This window comes from Eleutherodactylus coqui, chromosome 1 (assembly GCF_035609145.1).
Source record: "Eleutherodactylus coqui strain aEleCoq1 chromosome 1, aEleCoq1.hap1, whole genome shotgun sequence".
Classification (NCBI taxonomy): Eukaryota; Metazoa; Chordata; class Amphibia; order Anura; family Eleutherodactylidae; genus Eleutherodactylus; species Eleutherodactylus coqui.
This window is the reverse complement of record NC_089837.1, coordinates 179,664,907-179,689,727: the sequence shown is the minus strand read 5'-3', so window position 1 is coordinate 179,689,727 and position 24,821 is coordinate 179,664,907. Positions and strand designations below refer to the sequence as shown.

Here is a 24,821-nt window from a genome sequence, read left to right as displayed (position 1 = left end):
AAATACTACAATCATCTACATCTAATCTGAGTAGTTTGTTCATCTGCCTACATTCTGACATATTTCATTTCTCTATGACAAAATAAGAATGGATTTGCCATGTGTTAATTTAGAGCATGATTTTAATAGATAATATATAATTGTTGTATGCCATAACCCTTTCAGTGCTAGATAATTCCCCTAGATAAAATTTAACAGAAAAGTAGTCTGTATACGCATAAAAATTGAAACAAATTTATCAGAGCAGTTTTACTGTGTCAATCCAATATATTATTAAACAGAAATTGGAAAATACACAAGACCTAAAATGCAAGTTGTATCAAAAGCTGCCTGTAACTTCACAAATATTTCAAATCTTGAATTAATCATTGAAGTCTAATTTTAAAAAAATATTTCAGACACATTAGATTTTACATAACAGTAAACACTATGCATAACATTTTCTAGAGGAAAAACAATAGGATGGTATTGGGCACAGCAAGCCCTGGGGACAATGAAAAAAGCCTAAATCTACACTGTCATATATCAAAGGGATATAAAGTTTAAAATATACATTTGTGAATACTAAGAGATATATTTTCATTTTAGATCAACTTGCATTTTAAGTCTGCTGGCTTTTCTTTATTAGCTTTCCACTTACAGATGTACCATATTTTTCTGCACCGGTCAGCATGACCATTATACTAAAGCCCTTGCATCAAAAAGGATGTGTTGCCAAAAGAGGAGAAAAAGTATTTCAGCTGGGAAGTGCAGATAGATCTGTTACATCTGTGTGTTTAAAGGGACAGCAGAACAGCAGGGTTAGTTAGCCACACTTGCAATGGATGTGTACTGTCTACTTTGCAGCTACTTTATTTATGGAACTGTAACTGGTGAAAAAATAAATGATTAAAAAATGTATCAGCTTAGAAAAAACTGACAAATATGCAGAGTATTATGGAAGCATGCAGTGATTTTGCTAAAATTGATAACAGTAAGTAGAAAAATGTAACTAACGTATTACCAGTTTGTGCCATAAATTTAGCAGCATCAGCTTGTTCCTGGGTGACCCTTTTCTCATGAACAGATCTTGGTCGCTGACTTTTAATTGTATGATCTCCAATCATTCCAAATTCTAAAGACAGAATAAAGGTTTATGAGAGCTTGTGTGTAGACATTTCTCAAAACAGCACTAATGTCTCATGCAATCTGAACCTAAACATATCCCCATTGAAGTAATACAGTCTGCACAATATATAATGCAAGTCACATACAAATTTTGTTTTACTCTTTACTGTTATAAAAATAATTAATCAAAGGCAACATTTAATGGAGTGATTACATCATTATAACTGTCACATATATTTATTTATGTAAAGCAAGTAGCAGTAAACGTAAGCATTATGAGCATATGTAGGATATGCAAAGAGAATGAACATTATGTGAATCAATGTGTGCACCTATTGTTATATTAACTTTTAGTCCAGGGACAAGAAACACGTTGCTTGAGCATCATGGACTCATGTAGAAGTCAAAACTTCAAAATTAAATATGAATGAAGGAAATAACAATTACTGTCACTACACCAACAATACGTATCTATGATCAATGAGTGTGGAAAGAACATATTTACTAACAATCCCCAAGAGAATACAGAAGGGAATAGTTGCCAAGGGGATACATAACTATTGAGGCAGACAATGTAGTTAGACAGGGAACCTGAAGAGAAAGGATCTAGTACTGATTTGTCTCAAACCTAGTGAGAACCTCTATTTGACTTCCTTATCCAGAGCAACCGAATTAGAAGCAAACAAAGTAGCAACGAATTGGCCAATAAATCATGGAAAGGGCATAGAAAGGGGACAAAACATGTCCTTTTTTACTGGGAGGCAAATCCCAGGACAGGGACCTAGTTTGATCTTGGGAACCTCTATCTACAGTATTATCTTAAAGGGAAGCCAATTTTAATTGCAGCTCACTAAATTTAGACCAAGGCACTGCATTACAAGTAATTCCCTATTATAGAATTATCATATGTGTGCCTGATCTTGTGCTAAACTTGAAACCTTTTAATATGTAATTCACCTGCTGAAATCAACAGCAAAAGGCAGGTATTATTAATGGCAGGCTGTATTCTAGCAATGCACTGCTTACACAGGTTTTCAAAATACCTGTTAGTCATTTGTGATACTATAACTTCTTTCCATCCCATACAGCTAGAATCATGACAACAAAAGCAACAATTCACAGGCTAGTCTTGTTGATGGCCCCTACAGACATGTTGGAGTGCACATAAACCTTACTGTTGTCCTGATTAGTCCTGTGTCTGAAGGTAGGGATTTTGAAACTAGTATATACTATAGAATTTCCAACTATATAGTTCCTTTATATATTCAATAAGGTGCTCCAAACCAGAGCCTCTCTTTACGTTTGAAACTTAAATAGTACAAAAGTATTACAATTATTTGACATGGAAGATACTGTATGTGCTAGAATTAGAGATGAGCGAGCGTACTCGTTAGGGACAGATACTCGAGGAAGTATCATCCTTTTTGAGTACCTGCCTGCTCGCAAAGATTCGGGTGCCGGCGGGGGGTGGTGGGAGGTGGAAGGGGAGAGCAGGGGGGAGATCTCTGCGGACGAGCAGGCAGGTACTCGATAAGGACGATACTCGCTTGAGTATCTGTCCTTAACGAGTACGCTCGCTCATCTCTAGCTAGAATGAATGATGCTTTCATGAATTCCTTTGCCTTATTCGAAATGTTAAGCTATGGAATTTAAAGTAATGTTTATATAATATTATGAGGGAGTTTTGTTTAACATAAATTAAAGAAATAAGCTATAGGGTTGCAGTGCAAAAACAGGTTTATGCCAAATACATAGAAGGATGCATGCTGCAAAAGCAAAGCAAGAGTCTACAAAAAAAAGAACCCAAATTATAGAAACAGCTTTTGTGTCATGTTGAATGACAAACAACATTGCATATCAATGCATTTATAAATAATTATCTGGGGAAATTATCACCATGGTGTTAATTGTTGGTTTGTTGATGCTAATATTACACTAGAATAAAAAAAATAATTAACTGTTTCAATTAAAAAAGTGCATTTGTTATCTTTGTGGAAAATAACAGCTTGTGACTCATAGAATTTATATTCCTAAATGCTACACAAAATTATTATATTAGGATATTAAATATTGTACAGTTTTGCTAATACACTCAACTTAGCTTGAATTTTGTTAAGCTATAGAGCTTGTCATGATACTAAATCAATACAATCTCATACCAGACAGTAAAAAAATATGTTAACGTTCAAGTGTTTTGTTTTTTTTTATTACAAAGCAGCCTGTGGGTGACAGACAAATGATGAATGGCGCCTGTCAGAGGCATCAGGTCACAGCCATCCAGCAAAAATATGTACACGTTGAATGTATGCATTTTTTAAACATGTGAGTCTATGGATGATGGTTGGCTGAAGAATGTCATCCATCAAGGCAACTATCGGATGTATAAAATTATTTACATTTTTGTTCAGCAACTCAGGATATGTCATATTTAGAGACAAGTTCAGGAAGGACAAATCTGTAACTGCCAACTATAGAGTATTACAATAGTAGGAGACATTGTACAACCTCAGAGTTGTACATATCTTATATTATCTTTTTTCCCAAGACTGAAACTCTGAGGCCATGCAATAGCTGCAGTAACTTGGAATTTTAAGTTTATGAATGAGACAAAGACTAGTACTGTTTTATAGCATTTATTTGTGTCACTGACCAGCATTGGATTTCTACAGTTGCTGACTATTGCCATAACCAAAGGTAGATCTATACAATGTTCATTTCATCTCAGTGTTCTGAACCCTTCATACACAAACATTTTGAAAAATAACAACACATACTATTTTAGATAAAGCTATGGACTATGTTGATTTCTCACTGTCACTGAAGTAAAGGTGCTGCAAGTATATGAGAGAAACCATGCGCAAGAGCATTGAGACATGGACATAGATACCATATAGGGAATCTATGTGGCTGCTATGGTGCCCCTAGGGAGATATGACCCAATCAGTGCTGATATTATCCTTTCTAAGAGTCACAATTGCTTCAACTAAATGGCTCATGCATAATACGAGAGAACAAACAGTGCCACATAGCATAAAGAGCATATACTATGTTGTATATAAATACCTCTCACAAAATAAAGGCTCATATTCTGGTGTTCTGTTATATGCACCACAATATTGTACACTTGATTTAATAGATATCGTATATTCCGGCATATAAGACCTCCGACTTTTCGTCTTATATGCCGGGAATACATAGTGAAAAAAAAAAAGAATACTTACCTCTGGCGGGGCTGCTGCAGGCTCTCGTTTTCCCCGTGCATGCTGGCAGAGCATTGCTTTCTGCAAGTGGGACTTGAATGCCCCGCCTCCAGAAAGCTAACGCTCTGATTGGCTAACTCAGGCGGTGTCAGCCAATGAAAGCTGGTGCTGCGTTAGCCAATCACAGCCATTCAATGAAATCAGTGAATGGCTGTGATTGGTTAATGCAGTGCCAGCTTTTATTGGCTGACACCGCCAGAGTTAGCCAACCACAGCCATCAATGGTGTCATTGAATGGCTGTGATTGGGTAACACAGCATCAGCTTTCCTTGGCTGACGCCGCCTAAGTTGGCCAATCAGAGCATTAGCTTTCTGGAGGCGGGGATTTCAAGCCCTGCTTGCAGAAAGCAATGCTCTGCCGGCGTGCACGGGGCAGCGAGAGCCTGCAACAGCGCCGTCGGAGGTGAGTATTCTTTTTTTTTTTCCGGACAACTGTATACCCAGTGTATAAACTGACCCCCAACTGCAGAGCAGTATTTTCGTGGCTAAAAGGTCATCTTATACGCTGGAATATACAGTACTTTGTCTTAAGAAATCACTGCCCCCTGAATTTGCAGGTGCCAACCTCATCTGAGGGAAGAGGATATCATATGTGCAAAACCAAGTTTTACACAAAGACATAGATTTCAATGTGAAGCTGTAGTTTTTTACTCAGATATCTCCATAAATCTTTACTACTGCAAGCTCAACCAAGTGAGCAGTGTTTTATCTTACCCTAGTTCTAGTTTCCCATGTAAACTGTTCAGTAATGTCTTCGATGCTGCATCCTTGTCTGTGCGCCTTTCTGTCTGCATCTCTCCCAGAATTTCCTTTATGTCCCTTCTTCTTTCATTGACTTCTATGATCTACAGATGTAATCTGATCTGTCTGTGTACACACTTCTCTATATGAATTTTACTAGTAAACGTGGGTTGAGTGATAGGTGCAGGGGGTTGGGAAAAAAGTGGCGGACAAGTGAAGAATGGGGAATTTTTCTGTAATAAAATAAATGAAAAAGTTTCTTATGTCCACGTGTACTATTGAAAGAAAATTAAACTTAGGCACATTTTATGGACCAAACAAGTGTTCTTTTTCCATTTTGGAATTCCAGATCATATCATTTTTTAATTTTTTTTTTCTGTAGACAAGACTGAATAAGATCTTTTTTTGAAGGACATGCAGCATTCCCTATTTTTTAATTTTTTTTAAATCCAGCTCAACATGAGCTAGATGAGTGTACATATTTAAAGAATAGGTTATTACATAGTAAATACAGTATGCATTATACAGTATAAGGGCTCAGTCACACGGGCGCATCGCCACCCGTACACAGGCGCCGATGCGCCCATGTGACTGAGCCCTCACTGGAGGAGGAAGACGGCCGTACCTCAAGACGGACATCTCTCTGCAGCGCTGAAGAAAGAACACATGACCGGCAATGAAGTCGGTCACATGTTTTTTCTCCCGGCGCTGCAGAGAGTCGTCTATCTTGAGGTACGGCCGTCTCCTTCCTGCAGTAACACGGGCGCCGATGCGCCCGTGTGACTGAGCCCTAAATGAAACACATATTATATAGAGGGAGGAGAAGAGTCTGATTAGTGGAGAAATAGGCATTTCACTATGATAAAATGTATTACAAAGTTTCTTATATCTGCTTGTACTATTGATTTATGAAAGTAGTTGTAAAGTTTATTTACTATTTAATTCATGTTTTGATCTTACATGCTAAGGGCTCAGTCACACGGGCGCATCGGCACCCGTGTCACTGCAGCCAGCAGACAGCCGTACCTGAAGACGGCCGTCTCTCTGCAGCGCCAGGAGGAAGAACATGTGACCGGCTTCATTGCCTGTCATTTGTTTTTTCATCAGCACTGGAGAGAGACGTCCGGCTGCAGGTACGGCCGTCTTCTAACTGTCAGTCACACAGGCGCATCGGCGCCGGTGTACGGGTGCCGATGCGCCCGTGTGACTGAGCCCTAAGTCAACCTTATTGTATTTTGCCCTTTCTATCTTTGCGGTTGAAAATATTTAAGTACATTATAGGAAGTTACAAAAAGAACAGAGCACATTTTCCTTAGTAATTTTTATTCATTTATTTAATTAGCAATTTTCCAAAGAACTGCCGTAAGCTGAAATATCTCCAAAGCTGACAAGGCATTTCACTAGGGTTGCATGTTCCTTATTTCCATTTACTACTGTTTGGGTCAAGGATGCATACAAATTGGTGAAAGTGCTCTCTAAATAGTTAAAACATAAAAAAAAATTAAAAAGTTACAATATTTTAATCTGCTAGAAAACTAAGGGTTGTATATTTCTAAGTCTTTTTTTAAAAGTTACAATGTTGTTGATAAATAATATATATTTCTGTAAGACACCTTATTAAAAACATGTTAAGGGTGCAGTCAGACAAGCAATTTTTTTAAGCTTTATAGGTGCGGGAATAAAATCGCACATCGCGTGTAAAAAAAATTGCGTGGCCGAGTGTTCTGTCTTTTTTGTGATTTTTTTAGTGCATGTAAAAATCGGACATGTGACCTCTTTCATTAGAAAGCATTGATTCTATTAGAGCCGATTTTAAATCGTGCCTATACATGCGCTAAAAAATTGCACGTCTGACTGCACCCTAATAAGTTTATTTACATGAATTAAATGGTCCCTAAGCTCTAAAATGATGCATGTGAAATATTATACACTCACCATATAAATGGGGAAGTGTGAACCTTCTCAACAGAAAAGGCTCATGTGATGATTCCCTTCAGCAGTGTAGAGTCTTTGAACAGCAGCTGTTGCAGCTGGGTGTTGGCTGTCTCCCGATTCCACTCCATAGAAACCCCACACATATCGGCCGTACATGTATGGCAGATGTCATGATAGGGTTAAGTTCTATGGGTAAAAAAGCCCTGAAAGATGTTACACTTTGCACATGCACTATTTTGCTAAAAGGGCCACCTTGCTAGAAAAAAAACTTTAAGAAAGCCATAAAGAAAAATGCATTGTATGAGAACTTCATATTTCCCTATTAACTCCCAGAAAATGTCTGACCTGTGCAATGACTTTAAAAGTACCACTGGAAATGCCATAGAAAGGGGGTTAATCCAACCTAACTTCACTTTGCCAGCCATGTTGTATATTCCTTCATAACAACATCATTAAACGTCATAAATGTCTAACTTTGCTGTTTATGAATTTGTCAAGACTCAGAGTTACAGTACAGTACTTGATTGGGCAAATATTCTACTTTATGGCAAATGTTTAAAGAAGTTTAACAGGACTTGAGTATTGATGACCCATCTTTGGGAAATGCCTCCTCTCAGGCCTGAGATTTCATGTTCAACGGTTATATAGCCTGACAGCAAATCAGTCCCATTCATATGAATGGGATTCAGTTGCTGTGGCAGCACAGCCTCTACACAATGTTCAGTGCTGTGTATTGTATGGATTGAAGTGGTTGTGGTGCTTACTTAAATGCTGCTCACACTTCAATCAGTTGATGAGCAGTAATCCTGAGTGGTGGAGCCACAGCAATTGACTACTGATTAGAGATGAGCGAACGTACTCGTCCGAGCTTGATACTCGTTCGAGTATTAGCGTGTTCGAGATGCTCGTTACTCATAACGAGCACCACGCGATGTTCGGGTTACTTTCACTTTCATCTCTGAGACGTTAGCGCGCTTTTCTGGCCAATAGAAAGACAGGGAAGGCATTACAACTTCCCCCTGTGACGTTCAAGCCCTATACCACCCCCCTGCAGTAAGTGGCTGGCGAGATCAGGTGTCACCCGAGTATAAAAATCGGCCCCTCCCGCGGCTCGCCACAGATGCATTCTGACATAGCTGAGGGAAAGTGCTATCGTGTTGGAGCTGCTATAGGGAGAGTGTTAGGAGTTATTGTAGGCTTCAAGAACCCCAACGGTCCTTCTTAGGGCCACATCTAACCGTGTGCAGTACTGTGGAGGCTGCTTTTTGCAGTGGTGCACTTTTTTTTTTTTTTTGGTATATCGGCCGTGCAGAGCATTGCGCCCTGCAGTAATACTCCAGGGACAGAAGTGCTTAGGCAGGGAGAGCGTTAGGAGTATTTTAGGCTTCAAGAACCCCAACGGTCCTTCTTAGGGCCACATCTAACCGTGTTGCACATTTTTTTTTTTTGGTATATCGGCCGTGCAGAGCATTGCGCCCTGCAGTAATACTCCAGGGACAGAAGTGTGGAGGCAGGGACAGAAGACGCATTATTGATTTTTTATAGGTAGTGGGCCTTTTCTAAAAAATATTGGGCAAAAAATCTATTTGGCCTGCCTGTCACTGTGCTCAGTGTTCTGGGTCTGTGTGTGCTGGGTGTAGTAGTTCTACAAAATCATACGCAGCCAGCTAAGTGTTACAGCAGGCTTGCGCCAAATTATTTCCTGGCTCTGTCTGGGCTCTGAAATCACCGCTGTGTTGCAGTTAACTTTGCAACACTCTGCAGTTCTGTGACATAGTCCAGGGACAGAAGTGTGGAGGCAGGGACAGAAGACACATTATTGATTGAATATAGGCAGTGGGCCTTTTCTAAAAAAATACGGCACAACTGGGTATATGTTAGACCCACCTTTAAGAACATTGTTATAATGGAAATATTCATCCAATGTTTATCAATACTGTGGACAGATATGCACATCTGTATGTATCGGAATCTCTATGCTTGTTTATAATGTACTTTATTTCCACTGTGAAAATTAATAAAATATTTGTTTAAAAAAAAATAAAAAAAAAATACTGCAAAAAATCTATTTGGCCTGCCTGTCACTGTGCTCAGTGTTCTGGGTCTGTGTGTGCTGGGTGTAGTAGTTCTACAAAATCATATGCGGCCAGCTAAGTGTTACAGCAGGCTTGCGCCAAATTATTTCCTGGCTCTGTCTGGGCTCTGAAATCACCGCTGTGTTGCAGTTAACAGTGCAACACTCTGCAGTTCTGTGACATAGTCCAGGGACAGAAGTGTGGAGGCAGGGACAGAAGACACATTATTGATTGAATATAGGCAGTGGGCCTTTTCTAAAAAATATTGGGCAAAAAATCTATTTGGCCTGCCTGTCACTGTGCTCAGTGTTCTGGGTCTGTGTGTGCTCGGTGTAGTAGTTCTACAAAATCATGCGCAGCCAGCTAAGTGTTACAGCAGGCTTGCGCCAAATTATTTCCTGGCGTTCCGTAAGCGAAGTCAGCCTCCAACCACATGCCAATAAGCGGCACATTTAATTACAGCGTTCTGTTTCTGCATTACTGGTAATACAGCATGCTGAGGGGTAGGGGTAGGCCTAGAGGACGTGGATGCGGCCGAGGACGCGGAGGCCCAAGTCAGGGTGTGGGCACAGGCCGAGCCAGTGCGGTGGCCAGGGGTAGAGGCAGGGCCAGACCGAATAATCCACCAACTGTTTCCCAAAGCGCCCCCTCGCGCCATGCCACCCTGCAGAGGTCAAGGTGCTCTACAGTGTGGCAGTTTTTCACAGAGACGCCTGACGACCGACGAACAGTGGTGTGCAACCTTTGTCGCGCCAAGATCAGCTGGGGAGGCACCACCACCAGCATGCGCAGGCATATGATGGCCAAGCACCCCACAAGGTGGGATGAAGGCCGTTCACCGCCTCCGGTTTGCACCACTGCCTCTCCCCCTGTGCCCCAACCTGCCACTGACATCCAACCCCCCTCTCAGGGCACAGGCACTACCGTCTTCTGGCCTGCACCCACACCCTCACCTCCGCTGTCCTCGGCCCCATCCAGCAATGTCTCTCAGCGCAGCATCCAGACGTCGCTAGCGCCACTGTTTGAGCGCGAGCGCAAGTACGCCGCCACGCACCCGCACGCTCAAGCGTTAAACGTGCACATTGCCAAATTGATCAGCCTGGAGATGCTGCCGTATAGGCTTGTGGAAACGGAGGCTTTCAAAAGCATGATGGCGGCGGCGGCCCCACGCTACTCGGTTCCCAGTCGCCACTACTTTTCCCGATGTGCCGTCCCAGGCCTGCACGACCACGTCTCCCGCAACATTGTACGCGCCCTCACCAACGCGGTTACTGCCAAGGTCCACTTAACAACCGACACGTGGACAAGCACAGGTGGGCAGGGCCACTATATCTCCCTGACGGCACATTGGGTGAATTTAGTGGAGGCTGGGACAGAGTCAGAGCCTGGGACCGCTCACGTCCTACCCACCCCCCGAATTGCGTGCCCCAGCTCGGTGGTGGTATCTGCGGGGGTGTATGCTTCCTCCACTAAACCACCCTCCTCCTCCTCCTCCTCCTACGCAACCTCTGTCTCGCAATCAAGATGTGTCAGCAGCAGCACGTCGCCAGCAGTCGGTGTCACGCGGCGTGGCAGCACAGCGGTGGGCAAGCGTCAGCAGGCCGTGCTGAAACTACTCAGCTTAGGAGAGAAGAGTCAGACGGCCCACGAACTGCTGCAGGGTCTGACAGAGCAGACCGACCACTGGCTTGCGCCGCTGAGCCTCCAACCGGGCATGGTCATATGTGACAACGGCCGTAACCTGGTGGCAGCTCTGCAGCTCGGCAGCCTCACGCACGTGCCATGCCTGGCCCATGTCTTTAATTTGGTGGTTCAGTGCTTTCTGAAAAGCTACCCACACTTGTCAGACCTGCTCGGAAAGGTGCGCCAGCTGTGCGCACATTTCCGCAAATCCCACACGCACGCTGCCACCCTGCGGACACTGCAACATCGGTTTAATCTGCCAGTGCACCGACTGCTGTGCGACGTGCCCACACAGTGGAACTCTACACTCCACATGTTAGCCAGGCTCTATGAGCAGCGTAGAGCTATTGTGGAATACCAACTCCAACATGGGCAGCGTAGTGGGAGTCAGCCTCCTCAATTGTTTACAGAAGAGTGGGCCTGGTTGGCAGACATCTGCCAGGTCCTTGGAAACTTTGAGGAGTCTACCCAGATGGTGAGTGGGGATGCTGCAATCATTAGCGTCACCATTCCTCTGCTATGCCTCTTGAGAAGTTCCCTGCAAAGCATAAAGGCAGACGCTTTGGAATCGGAAACGGAGGCGGGGGATGGCCAGAGGAGGAGGAGGAGGGGGGGAGCATGAGGAGGAGGGGGAAGAGACAGCTTGGCCCACTGCTGAGGGTACATATGCAGCTTGCCTGTCATCCTTTCAGCGTGTATGGCCAGAGGAGGAGGAGGAGGAGGAGGAGGATCCTAAAAGTGATCTTCCGAGTGAGGACAGCCATGTGTTGCGTACAGGTACCCTGGCACACATGGCTGACTTCATGTTAGGATGCCTTTCTTGTTACCCTCGCGTTACACGCATTCTGGCCACTACGGATTACTGGGTGTACACACTGCTCGACCCACGGTATACGGAGAGCCTTTCCACTCTCATTCCCGAAGAGGAAAGGGGTTCGAGAATGATGCTATACCACAGGGCGCTGGTGGACAAACTGATGGTAAACTTCCCATCCGACAGCGCTAGTGGCCGAAGGCGCATTTCCGCGGTCCAGGTAGCAGGGGAGGCGCAGAGATCAGGCAGCATGTACAGCGCAGGCAGGGGAACACTCTCTAAGGCCTTTGACAGCTTTATGGCTCCCCAGCAAGACTGTGTCACCGGTTCCCAGTCAAGGCTGAGTTGGCGGGAGCACTGTAAAAGGATGGTGAGGGAGTATGTAGCCGATCGCACGACCATCCTCGGTGACGCCTCTGCCCCCTACAACTACTGGTTGTCGAAGATGGACATGTGGCCTGAACTCGCGCTGTATGCCCTGGAGGTGCTTGCTTGTCCTGCGGCTAGCGTCTTGTCAGAGAGTGTGTTTAGTGTGGCTGGGGGAATCATCACGGATAAGCGTACCCACCTGTCAACCGACAGTGCCGACAGGCTTACACTCATCAAGATGAACAAACCCTGGATTTCCCCAGACTTCTCTTCTCCACCAGCGGACAGCAGCGATACCTAAACAATACGTAGGCTGCACCTGCGGATGGAAGCATCGTTCTCTATCACCATCCAAAACGGGGACCTTTTTGATTCATCTATCTGTGTATAATATTCCTCCTCCGCCTGCTCCTCCTCCTGAAACCTGACGTAATCACGCCGAACGGGCAATTTTTCTTAGGCCCACAAGGCTCAGTCATATAATTTTTGTAAACAATGTTTATACGTTTCAATGCTCATTAAAGCGTTGAAACTTTCACCTGAACCAATTTTTATTTTTACTGGGCTGCCTCCAGGCCTAGTTACCAATTAAGCCACATTAACCAAAGCGATTAATGGGTTTCACCTGCCCTCTTGGTTGGGCATGGGCAATTTTTCTCAGGTACATTAGTACTGTTGGTACACCAATTTTTGGGGGCCCTCGCCTACAGTGTAATCAAATTAATTTTTTGCCCACCTGCATTACAGCTCACGTAACATCAGCTGTGTTGGGCACTGCAATGGGATATATTTATGTACCGCCGGTGGGTTCCAGGGAGCCACCCATGCCGTGGGTCCACAGGGAGTTGTAACTGCATGTGTCCACTTCTAAAGAACCCCAGTCTGACTGGGGCATGCAGTGTGGGCCGAAGCCCACCTGCATTAAACATGACATTACGTCAGCTGTGATGGGCAATGCAATGGGATATATTTATCTACCGCCGGTGGCTTCCTGGCACCCACCCATGCTGTGGGTCCACAGGGAGTTGTAACTACATGTGTCCACTTCTAAAGAACCCCAGTCTGACTGGGGCATGCAGTGTGGGCCGAAGCCCACCTGCATTAAACATGACATTACCTCAGCTGTGATGGGCAATGCAATGGGATATATTTATGTACCGCCGGTGGGTTCCAGGGAGCCACCCATGCTGTGGGTCCACAGGGAGTTGTAACTGCATGTGTCCACTTCTAAAGAACCCCAGTCTGACTGGGGCATGCAGTGTGGGTCGAAGCCCACCTGCATTAAACATGAATTTATTACCTCAGCTGTGATGGGCAATGCAATGGGATATATTTATGTACCGCCGGTGGCTTCCTGGCACCCACCCATGCTGTCAGTCCACAGGGACTTCACAATAGGGAGTTGTACCTGCCTGTGTCTATGAATTAAAAACCCTGGTCCGGTTGGGGCATGCAGTGTGGGCCGAAGCCCACCTGCATTTAATCTGACATTAGCTCTGCTGTCCAGGGCACTGCAATGGGATACATTTATGTACAGCCGGTGGGTTCCAGGGAGCCACCCATGCTGTGGGTGCACACGGAATTCCCATTGTGGAGTTGTACCTGCCTGTGACTATTTATAAAAAACTGCGGCCTGACTGGGGCATGCAGACACCTAGACAGAATGAATAGTGTGTGGCACATAGGTTCCCCATTGCTATGCCCACGTGTGCAGCTCCAGATGGAGGTGGCACAGGATTGGATTTCTCATTGCTTATGTACAGCATTGTGGACTATCGCCCCGCCCCTTTTAAAGAGGGTCGCTGTCTAGCCGTGCCAACCCTCTGCAGTGTGTGCCTGCGGTTCCTCTGGTAGACGCACTTATAAATAGACATGAGGGTGGCGTGGCATGAGGGCAGCTGAAGGCTGGGCAGGGACAGTTTGTTGTGCGCTGTGGACACTGGGTCGTGGGGGGGGGGGTTGGTCAGCATGTAACCCAGGAGAAGTGGCAGCGGAGTGTCATGCAGGCAGTGATTGTGCTTTGTTGGAGGTAGTGTGGTGCTTAGCTAAGGTATGCATTGCTAATGAGGGCTTTTCAGAAGTAAAAGTTGTTAAGAGGGGGGGGCCCACTCTTGCCGCTATTGTGGCTTAATAGTGGGACCTGGGAACTTGAGATGCAGCCCAACATGTAGCCCCTCGCCTGCCCTATCCGTTGCTGTGTCGTTCCCATCACTTTCTTGAATTGCCCAGATTTTTACAAACGAAAACCTTAGCGAGCAGCGGCGATATACAAAAATGCTCGGGTCGCCCATTGACTTCAATGGGGTTCATTATTCGAAACGAACCCTCGAGCATCGCAAAGAGTTCGTCTCGAGTAACGAGCACCTGAGCATTTTGGTGCTCGCTCATCTCTACTACTGATGTCTTATCCTGAGGACAGGTCATCAATAGTTTAATCCTGAAAACTCCTCTAGGGCTCAGTCACACGGGCCTTTTAACGTGCAAATTTTTGTGCGCAAAACGCATGTGTTCAAAAATTTGCGTGACCGAAGTAGGCGGCACACAGAAAAAAAAGCACTTGGCCGTGTTTTTCCACACAAAAAGTGCGCTGCCCGCTATCCCCTGCAGCAGCTGTGACAGCTGCAGCACGGAATTCCTGGGATGTGAAACCCCTGGATGCTGTCACATTCAGGGGTGTCACCTTTGGTCAATGGGGCTGGCGGCAGCAGCGGCGGTCCTCTTGACATGCAGAGAACATCGCGATCCTCTGCTACAGCTGTAACAGCTGTGGCAGAGGATTTCTTCATCTCTATGGGGAGTCCCCTTATCACTGAACACTGTGACAGCATTGTCACAGTGTCCAATGACAATCGGACTCCCCGGGGAGATGAAGAAATCCTCTGCCACAGCTGTCACAGCTGTGGCAGAGGACTGCAATGTCCTCCCATTGAATTCATTGGAGCTGGGCTGCCAGCCAGCCCTGCAGTGATTTTCGGGGAAGGGCTTTAAATATAATCCCTTCCCTGAAAATCATCCCTAAAATGTGTAAAAATTTAAAAAAATATATATATACTCACCTCTGTGCAGCTGTCGGGGCTCAGGTGCGTCCAGCCGGGTCGTCTCCTGCACTGCTCTGAAGTGCTTTCAGCAGCCGGGGATTTAAAATCTGAAAGAGCTGTCTCTGATTGGCTGAGCACTGTGACCAATCAGAGGCAGCTCTCAGCTATTGAATTTTTCTAGTGTCTACATTGGATCCCATTGCTGTTTTCTGGATCCCCAGTTATCTTGAGGAGTTACTCGTTCTATAGTTACTCCTCCCCATAGCTGCTCCTTGTGCATCTGCATATATTTCTATGCTTCAAATCCATCATTGCTTGTCGCCTGTTATTTTCTATTTAATTATGGATCACTTTGTAGACTTTTGTAATAAATGGGATACAGCTCAGGACCTTCTAGTGAGAGAACTCGTGGGTAATCATGCTCCCCCACTGAGTTTCCTGCCAACAACTATAATGAAAATGATACCAGGACTATGACAGATTTTTTTTGAGATTGGAAGATCTCATGAAAGTAAAAACTGCTAATGACATTGATTGACGTTTTCTTAATTTATATGTGCCCAAGAACATTATTCCTAGAGTCCTACACCTCACCTGTCATTTCAATCCCCTATTCCCCAGGATTTGGAGTTCCATAAATGGTTATCCATCTTATTTGATGGTTCTGTTGCCTTCATCATTCACATTATTGCTATAGGGTTAAAAAATATATATTTATTTAAGAAAATCAAGCACCTAGAAGGAATTGTCAAAATCAAATGAAACTGTGTATGTGTGATTGTAACTTTGATATACATAAGTGATTACAAATATCATAGCAAAAGAATAATTTATTGCAAAAAACCGAAGACTTGAAGGGAGGCTCTAATACCCTGTTGGACTGCCTCTAGCTTGGATGCAAGATGTGATACAAGTCGGCATGGAGGCATACAGGTTCCATAAGGTATTCTATGGCATATTGATCCACATTTGCTGTAACTGAGCCTCTAGATCATACAAACTTGTAGGCTATTGAAGTTGGCATCCCAGATGGTACCACACATGTTCTATTGGTGATGAATCTGGCGACCAGACTGGGCAGCCCATGAAAGTGGGGCAAGCTTTTGGGGGCATTCCTGTGAGACCCTTGTTGTGTGCCACAAATCATTGTCCTGCTGGAAAATGCCTCTTGGAAGCCCTGCCATGAAAGGCAACATATGTGGTTACAAGTTGTCCAGAAAATAATGCTGAGCCACCATTGTCCCTCGCACCACTACTAGGGGTGATTGACTGTCATATGCAATGGGCCAAAAGACAATAAAAGCAGCAGTGGGGGCAGGGATTGGAGCTCAAAAAAGATCATTTGCATATTCCCAGTGCATTCTGAGAAGAGACAAGACTCCTGAGAGTGGTGTAGTTGCTGGGTTTAGCCAGGTTCAGTTGCTCTGAGGACATCCCTGAACCAGGGATTGAAGCTCCAGGATGATTATTTGCATATTCTCAGTACATTCTGAGAAGAGTGAAGAGTCACTGTCAGTAAGACAATATCTAGGCTCAGCCAAGTCCTCAGCAGGATTGAGGAGCTTTCCCCTATGTCTCCAGACATGAACACAGCTGTCATCAGTGCCCAAACTAAACCTGGATTCAAAGCTGAAGACAACCTGGTTCCACTCCGTAGCAGTCCAGTTTCTTCGTTTATGATAGCACTGCAAAGGGAGGCATAATGAGCACTGTGAGACCAAATGTCCTTCAGCCAAGTGCCTGGAAATGGTTATGACAATGCAGGGGTCTTTAACGATGGTGCTACCTGTCTCTGGATGGAGAACAACAAAACAGTTGCAGTTGCTCATGCTTGTCAGATGATCAGACTATCGTCTCTACGGAGAGTCTGTTGAGGGCATCCTGAGCCTGATCACCTTATGTGCATACATAGATGCATCTACTGGTCCCAACAAATCCTAAACAGTTTAGTCAGAATAGCTGAGGTGGCAGGCAATTCATCAATACGACCATCCAGCTTCATGCATTCCCATAATGCACCCCCTCTCAAACTGTTAACTGGGCAAAATCACTTTGGTTGCGACATTAAGACATGTCTAGTGGTCAATAGGCTCTACACAAGCAGAAAAAGAGGTCCACTACACACAAGTAGTTTCTGAGAGCCTTTTTATAAGCTAAGGGTGGTACCACTTTTGGGGCTCAAGTGCAAGACCCTTTATCTAATCACACCACAACTCCCATCATTTGCATATCTGAGATATAACTGAATGCTGAGTTTTGCAGCAAAATGACAAATCCTTCTAGGTGCTTGATTTGTTTTTTATAAAATGTGTACATGTACTGAACCTTATTTTTTGCTATGCCAACTATGTTTATTTTAATCATCTATTTGCTTCAACATGTGAACAGATTTAGAAACCTGAAATTGAAACAATTTTCAAGAGAGTAAAAAAGCTTTTGGCCTCAGTCACACGGGCGCATCGGCACCCGTACACCGGCGCCGATGCGCCCGTGTGACTGACACCAGCAGACGGACGTACCTGCAGACGACCGTCTCTCTGCAGCACTGGAGGAAAGAACATGTGACCGGCTTCATTGCCACAGATATTCCGTGCAGAATTTCTGTGCAGCAAATCTACCCGTGGCTCTAATCCTGGGATTTTGCAAAAATCTCGTCCACACGGGATGGCCAATCCGTCTGAGCCGGTGCTGCGAAGAGGAATTGAAAGCCACAGCATGTCAATTCTTTTTTTTCCGTTGCTGCCTCTTTCCTCTCTATGGGGAGAGAAAGCCGCAATGGAATGCTGGTGGCCGAACCGCTTCAAAACCCGCAGCAAACTGCTACGGGTTTTGAAGCAGTGCTTATCCCGCAGAAATTTCACGGTTTTTCGGTGCGGCCAAACTGCAAGATTTCCGCAGGATTTCCATCCTGTGGGATCCCAGGGTAATAAAGATCGTGTTGATCAGATTTCTGTATTACCTGTTTTGGATAGCCTATCTAATTTAGATACTATAGGTATCACTAATGTTCATGGTTCAAATATTGATATACAATCTACTTAATCTGTTGCAGCGTTTTCCAGGTCTCAGTGCACCCACAAAATCCCTACTCCTAATAAAACCAGGATATTTAAGGCTTCTAAGCATAGATTTGTCACTTTGGCCCCTGCGGTCAATACCATCATCATTCCCACGCCCTCCCCAGCTAACCCTCCATTTGCCTCGCAATCTGGACTGCTGGTGTTGTTCCCTCTTGGTACTGTTCCAAGGGGGATTTTAAAAAAGATGAAATGACAACTAGACTGCAATCTCTTACTGATGTGCGGGTTTCATCTACTGCAATTACTGATATATCTAGATATTAACTCACAGTGAAGAATACTGTTTTACCTACAGCCTCTAAGTTAGGGGGAATATTGTACTTTTAGACTCTGAAGCATTTGGGATTTCACATATTTCTATTCATGACATTGAATTTATTTCTTGTTGCAGTTCATCCCTTGCTGAATTATCTACCACTACTATGGTAGAACAACCTTCATGCAAGCCTCAGGCTCCTTCAGTTCCATTTTCCAGACTCTAGTTCCCACTGGTTACCTGATACACTTACTGCCCCTTCATCAGACAGTTTTCCTAGTACAGGCTCCTCAGTTTTTTAGAGTTGCCCAATCACTTGACCCCAATGTTAACATCAACTCTTACACCAGTCAGACAATCTACCACCATTTTATTACTGATTGCCCCAAGTCCCAAATGCCAAATAATAACTGAAATTTTCCCCACATCAAACTATCCGTCAGTCAAAATTAAAGCACATTAGAGAATGTAGAGGAGGAAAAAGGAAATGTTGTAAGGAAAAATGTCCCTATAAAGAAATATAGGGTCAAACAGTAAAAATGTTTAATTTATTGAATTGTTTTTTAATTGCACACAAATGTTTTCATTATTTTCCAAGGGTTTGTCTTTCTGTCCTACTACTTTCTCATAATAGCCTTTAGTTGTACCTTGATCTGAATTCCTTTATCCAGAAACTCACATTAACTCGACATGTTCCTATTTTATTTGTTCCCAAAAGGAATAACTCTACTACTGACATTCCGATGGGTTCTGAATCTCCTTCCACTGATACTTTTGTTAGAGTAGATGTTAAATTGAAATGTACATTCAATCCTATCTATCACCGGGGCTCTGCAAGTGCAACTTTTTTTGTATTGATGAGTATCAAATTTCATTCTTTGCCACCGATTGATATTAAGCAGAACTTCACCAGTAGTGAACCGACAGCTGTTAAATCACTCACTTAATTTTGACACGGTAATCTGCCCAGGTTATAAAGGCAGTGAAGTGGTAAAATAGGGCAAGACTAACTTCTTCAAAGGTGCCTTCAATATTTTATCCGATGATAAGTTTATGAATGGTAATCCTCTTCCTTATTATAACTCACCGTATGACTCATTTATCACTTCTCTTATCAAAGTGCCATTCTGAGTAAAAATGAAAAAGAGTTTTTGACTGTTGATGAACCTTCATTAGCCTTGTTTTTGAAAGAAATTTTAACACATTTGGTTTATCCTTTTCCCACCAATTTTCCAATCATGAGATAGTGTTTTTAGATTTGTGTATCTACCGGGCCCTAATAACTCCATAAGGGCTTAGTCACACGGGCGCCGATGCGCCCGTGGGACTGAGCCCTTACTGCAGGAAGAAGACGGACACACTTCAGGACGACTCCCCGCAGCGCTGAAGAAAGAACACATGTCCGGCAATGAAGCCAGTCACATGTTCTTTCTTCCGGCGCTGCAGAGAGACGTCCGTCCTGAAGTACGGCCGTTTTCTTCCTGTAGTAACACGGGCGCCGATGTGCCCGTGGGACTAATCCCTAAGTACAAACACGCACTTCAAAGAATTTGACATTAATTATTTGGATTTTTACAGTTCACATTACCGACCCTAGCTGTTGAATATACCCTATGGGCAGTTTAAATGCACCTGTTCACGTGACTTTTCTATATGCAATGTGCATTTTTTTTGTGCGGCTATTCATGACTGAAGCCTTGGAAGAAGAAATGCTTAGGAAGAAATTAATATTAGCCACAGTACAGTTCTTTTCAATTTTTCAACCCTTGTGCCAACTGTTTTTTAAGGCTATTTTGTGCCATATATATATATATATATATATATATATATATATATATATCAATGCTGTAGATGCAACCTATGTACTCATGCTTCTTACTGTATAAATAAATATAGTTTACCATCTGAGGTTGCATTCAGACGAGCATGGTTTACACGCTGCTACAGCAATGTGTAACCCACTCTGCTACCATGCAGGAATCCTGCAGTGAACGAGCTGATCCACAAAGCAGCCCGTTAACATGTCCGTGCTGCGAGCAAAGTGCTGCCGTGGCTCCCATAGGAGTCTGTGGTCAGCATCATGGACAGCGCCTCAGCATGGAGCTGACAGGCGAGTCGGCACTCGCTGTCCTGTCTTTTTTACCAGTGCAGATTCTGCGCTGGTAAAAAAGCTCTGTGTGAGCGCTTCCATAGCAACCTATTGGTTGGTATAGAAGTGTGGTTTACACGTTGCTGTAGCAGCATGTAAACCACGCTCGTCTGAATGCACCCTGACCTTGTAAATGGAAACTGTCTTAATATTTATGCTACCCATTTCCAAAAAATTTAACCTAGTAATGACACTGAAATCACCTAGTGGTCACTGCTTAATGCTAATCCAATTTAAATTGCAAAATCATGAAAATGTTTATGTACTTGTACATAACTATTAAAAAAACAGCTATTCCAAAGTTACAATAGTAAAAACCTTTAAAAATGTTTGCTGAAACTTCTGCCACTTCAGCTTTTTAAATTGGATACACATTACAGTTATTTTTCTTTGATAAATATCACTTTTTATTTTAAACCAATTATTTTGAACATCTTACTATTATTAAACATATTATCTGTGAATTTGGTTTATCCAAATTTGGTATGTAAAATAAATTATTATGTGCATGCATATGGCCACCCTTAGTAAAAAGAAATAATTACTTTTATTACATTTTATGTCTTCTAATTATGTATGTGCATTTATGTATTTTCATGTTTTATTATGATTAATGCTTGGCTACACAGAGAGTATAGCTGTAACGCAGGTTGTGTGGCCAAATATCGCAGCATAGCCTTGTAACATTATAGTACAAGCAATGTGGTCATGTTGTGGCTCCCAAGTTACCACGACTGACTTGGAGATCACAAAATATTTGAAAAAGCTGGATCTATTGACTGTGGTTGCAGCAACTTGACACCCTCAACGTGACCACATTAGCTTTTATTATGCTATACTGTTACAGGGCTACATGGCAATCTTTGGGCTAATGACCTGCGTTGCTGCCAGAGCCACCGCATAACTCTAGCCTAATGTTGAGGATATACATACATCACCATATAGTTGATCAATTGCACTTTGGATTGCTCTTGAGTATAACATGACTATCAACATACCTAACTAAATAAATAGCAGGAGTATGGCTTACAACAATGTGATAGAAAAGAAAATATTTGCACAGAGCAATAAAAACCTGACGATAAGGGCTCAGTCACACGGGCGCATCCGGTGCACCCATGTTACTGCAGGATAAGACGGCCGCACTGCAGATGCGGACGACTCTCCGCACCGCCGGAAGAAAGAACACATAACTGGCTCCATTGCCAGTCATGTGTTCTTTCTTCCGACAGTGCGGAGAGTCATCCGAACCTGCAGTGCAGCTGTCTTCTTCGTGCAGTAACACGAGCGTGTCGGCGCCCAGATGCGCCTGTGTGACTGAGCCCTCATAGAGAAATCATGCTGTAGGTCTTTTTTGACAAAAAATTTTTGATTATTGGTCATCTCAAAAAATTGTATGTTTTTATGTACAACATAAGTTTTTATTCTACCTAAACACACACATTTTATCATAAGGAAAATTAATGCATACTATGATAGAAATAAAAATGTAAAAAACTGAGAGCAAAACGTAAATGACAAACCATAATGATGATTCTAATGAAAGAGAAATTGAGAGCATAGGCAACAAAATTTAACTTTTCAAAAAAAAATGTTAAAATAACAATGGATTGGCATGTAAATTAAATTATTATTCTTTATAATAATAATAATTATACAGGTTAGCACTTGGTACTGGTATTAACCGAGTTAAACAATTACCCCATAATAATAGTACATTGTAGCAATAATAATAATAATAATAATAATAATAAAAAATAGCAATAATAATATGGGTTTACCTAAATTTAATATGTCATCCTAATTTTAAATGCTATGGAATTTCAAGCCCTTGGCTTATCTGTCAATTGAGAACTCATTATTTTCTAAAGCAGGAATGCAGTGACTGTGCTTTGCCATAGATCCAAAATGATATATTGTAGCATAGTGATGGAACATCTACATTTAATGATTGTAAAAGTCTATCTGTCCCTGGGGTAGTTAAAAGTACAAACAAGTTGCTGGTACATTCAACTAGAAAGTCAAACCAATTAAATTGCTAAAGAAAAAAATACAGCTGCATCTGAAAAGTTATGCTCAGGTAGTGGTAATAGTGAAAAAGAGAAAATTAAATGCAAGACAGTTATATAAAATATTACCAGTATAATGGCTTCAACAAAAAATGGATAATTATTTCAATTTTTGATAAATTGAGTATCTTTTTAGATAGCCATAAAAAAGTCTACAGCTATTTTGCCACTGTCAATGTCTACATCTAATTTGCCACTATGGAAAGGGTATTCCCTTCTAACTCTTCTCAGTCAATAATGACTGAAATGGGAATAGCCATCCTAATGCCATGGCAGCTGCAACCACAGAAGTTATGGAAACAGTGTTAGTCCCATTTCTAAAGTGTTTCTGTAATTTCTATTCACTTCTATAAGAGTTACAGATACTGTCTGGGACAGTCAGTTTAGCTTCTTCCGTAATCCCAGGCTCACAGAGGTGAGCTGTGATGGGGTTGAGTAAGCCATATTCTGGAGATAGGTGTTCCCAGAGGTGAGACCTGCATCTGTTACACATTTATGTATTTCTTGTGGATATGCCAAAAATGTACGAGATTAGAACACAATAATTTTGTGAGTACTTCCAGTGTATCCACTAGATCAGTGGCAGGAGCATGGCTTTTAAAAACAGACATATTCCTGGTCCAGGTACTAGGATCAGAGATAACTCCAAATTCAGCCATTTTATCCACTTAAATGCCATAGTCAATTGCAACCACAGGATTTAATGTGTTTACAGGTGGAGGTGGTTCAATCTGTCACTCGTCAGTGCCCTTTGGCTTAATTGTGTTGTGAACATTCATTACCAAGGTAACCATGGGTTTAAAAAGGCTACCAGGTCTGCCATTACTATCTGCCTTATAGGTATTGCTAAAGACATGGCCTGACAGCTTGTGTATCAATTTACTATGAGACCTTAGTCAGACGGGCGTTTTTTCGCGCGATTTGCGGATCGCATGACGGATGCGCATCCGCAAATCGCGTGACTGGTGCCCGAAAATCGCCCGAAAATCTGCTCCTAGCCGCGTTTCATTAGAAACGGGCTGGAGCTGTCCAGCGCATTGCATTCAATGGAGCCGGCAATACAGCGGCTCCATTGAAAGCAATGCGCTGGGGGCAAGTGTGGGATGAATTGTCGGGAAGGGCTTAAATATATAAGCCCTTCCCTGCAATTCATCCAGAAAAGTGTTAAAATAAAAAAAATATACATACTCACCTGCTCCCGGCAGTCGGAGTTCCCCGTGGCCGGCCTGCAGTGGGTGTGAAGGGGGTGTGAGTCAGACCTGCCCCCTGATTGGCTCAGCGCTGATTTGCTGCGATTTCTGTTCTATAATTTATCGGATGAGCGCATAAAAAGCGCTCATGTGTCCGATACCATTGCAAAGCAATGGTTTTAAAAAAATCGCCGGACGCATGCGCATGCGCAAATCGCGCAAAAAAACGCCCGTCTGACTAAGGCCTAAGGTCGATTAGTAATAGTGCTTGGAGTACAAAGCATTCCAATGCACTATGTTTTGCACTTAAATGATCACAATAAAGTGAAATAAAATTTTGAATCAGAAAAGTCCTCCTCACCAAAACACATTTTCCAACCTTAAATCATATTACTGTTTAAAAGTACATACAATAAGAAGACAAAAATTTGGTGCTGTCGCAGCTGCAACAACCTGTATAAAAAAAATAACACATCACCTATACTGGATAGTGCATAGTGTTAAAAATTAAAAGGAAAGAAGACTGATGATGGATTTGCTGCCTTTTTCCCATTACCCTCTCCAAAAATGTAAATAGAAGTTAACCAATGAATTGTTTTTAACTCAAAATGATACTAAGAAAGGCTCAAATTCATCCTGCAAAAAAACAAGCCCCCTTGTGGCTATGTCAAAGGAGAAACTAAATTTAAAAAATGATGGCTCTTGCAATACAGAACCACCAAATTTTTTTTTCTCCATAAAACATGTACAATTATTTTGGGAGAACATAAAAATGATTTTTTACCTCTCAAAATGATGACAAGGATTGGAAACCTGGACCAAAAGTGGTGTCTGTTTGACACATTTAAGTATCTAGCTCCATCCAGACTCCCATCTAAATACCAACTACAGAGCTTCAGATGGAATCTTCAGATACAAACTCAAAGAAAAATGCTGTGTAAAAAGAATGTTACCAAGTTGGCCTACTCTGCCAGTACAAAACGAGACACTTGAATAAAATCTGGTAAAGGCTTTTTTAGGCCAAAAGAGAAAAACAGATCATATAGAAACATACT

The 24,821-nt window shown here is 42.8% G+C and overlaps 1 protein-coding gene across 1 annotated transcript in view; it reads right to left on the bottom strand.

The window, feature by feature from the left end:
- The window catches only part of ADGRB3 (adhesion G protein-coupled receptor B3), a 918,092-nt gene that overhangs the window by 628,539 nt on the left and 264,732 nt on the right, over window positions 1–24,821 (bottom strand). Inside the window, exon 2 of the mRNA XM_066604215.1 lies at window positions 1,004–1,114. Within this exon, the coding sequence (XP_066460312.1) occupies window positions 1,004–1,114 (111 nt within the window). The remainder of the gene's footprint in view (window positions 1–1,003; window positions 1,115–24,821) is intronic.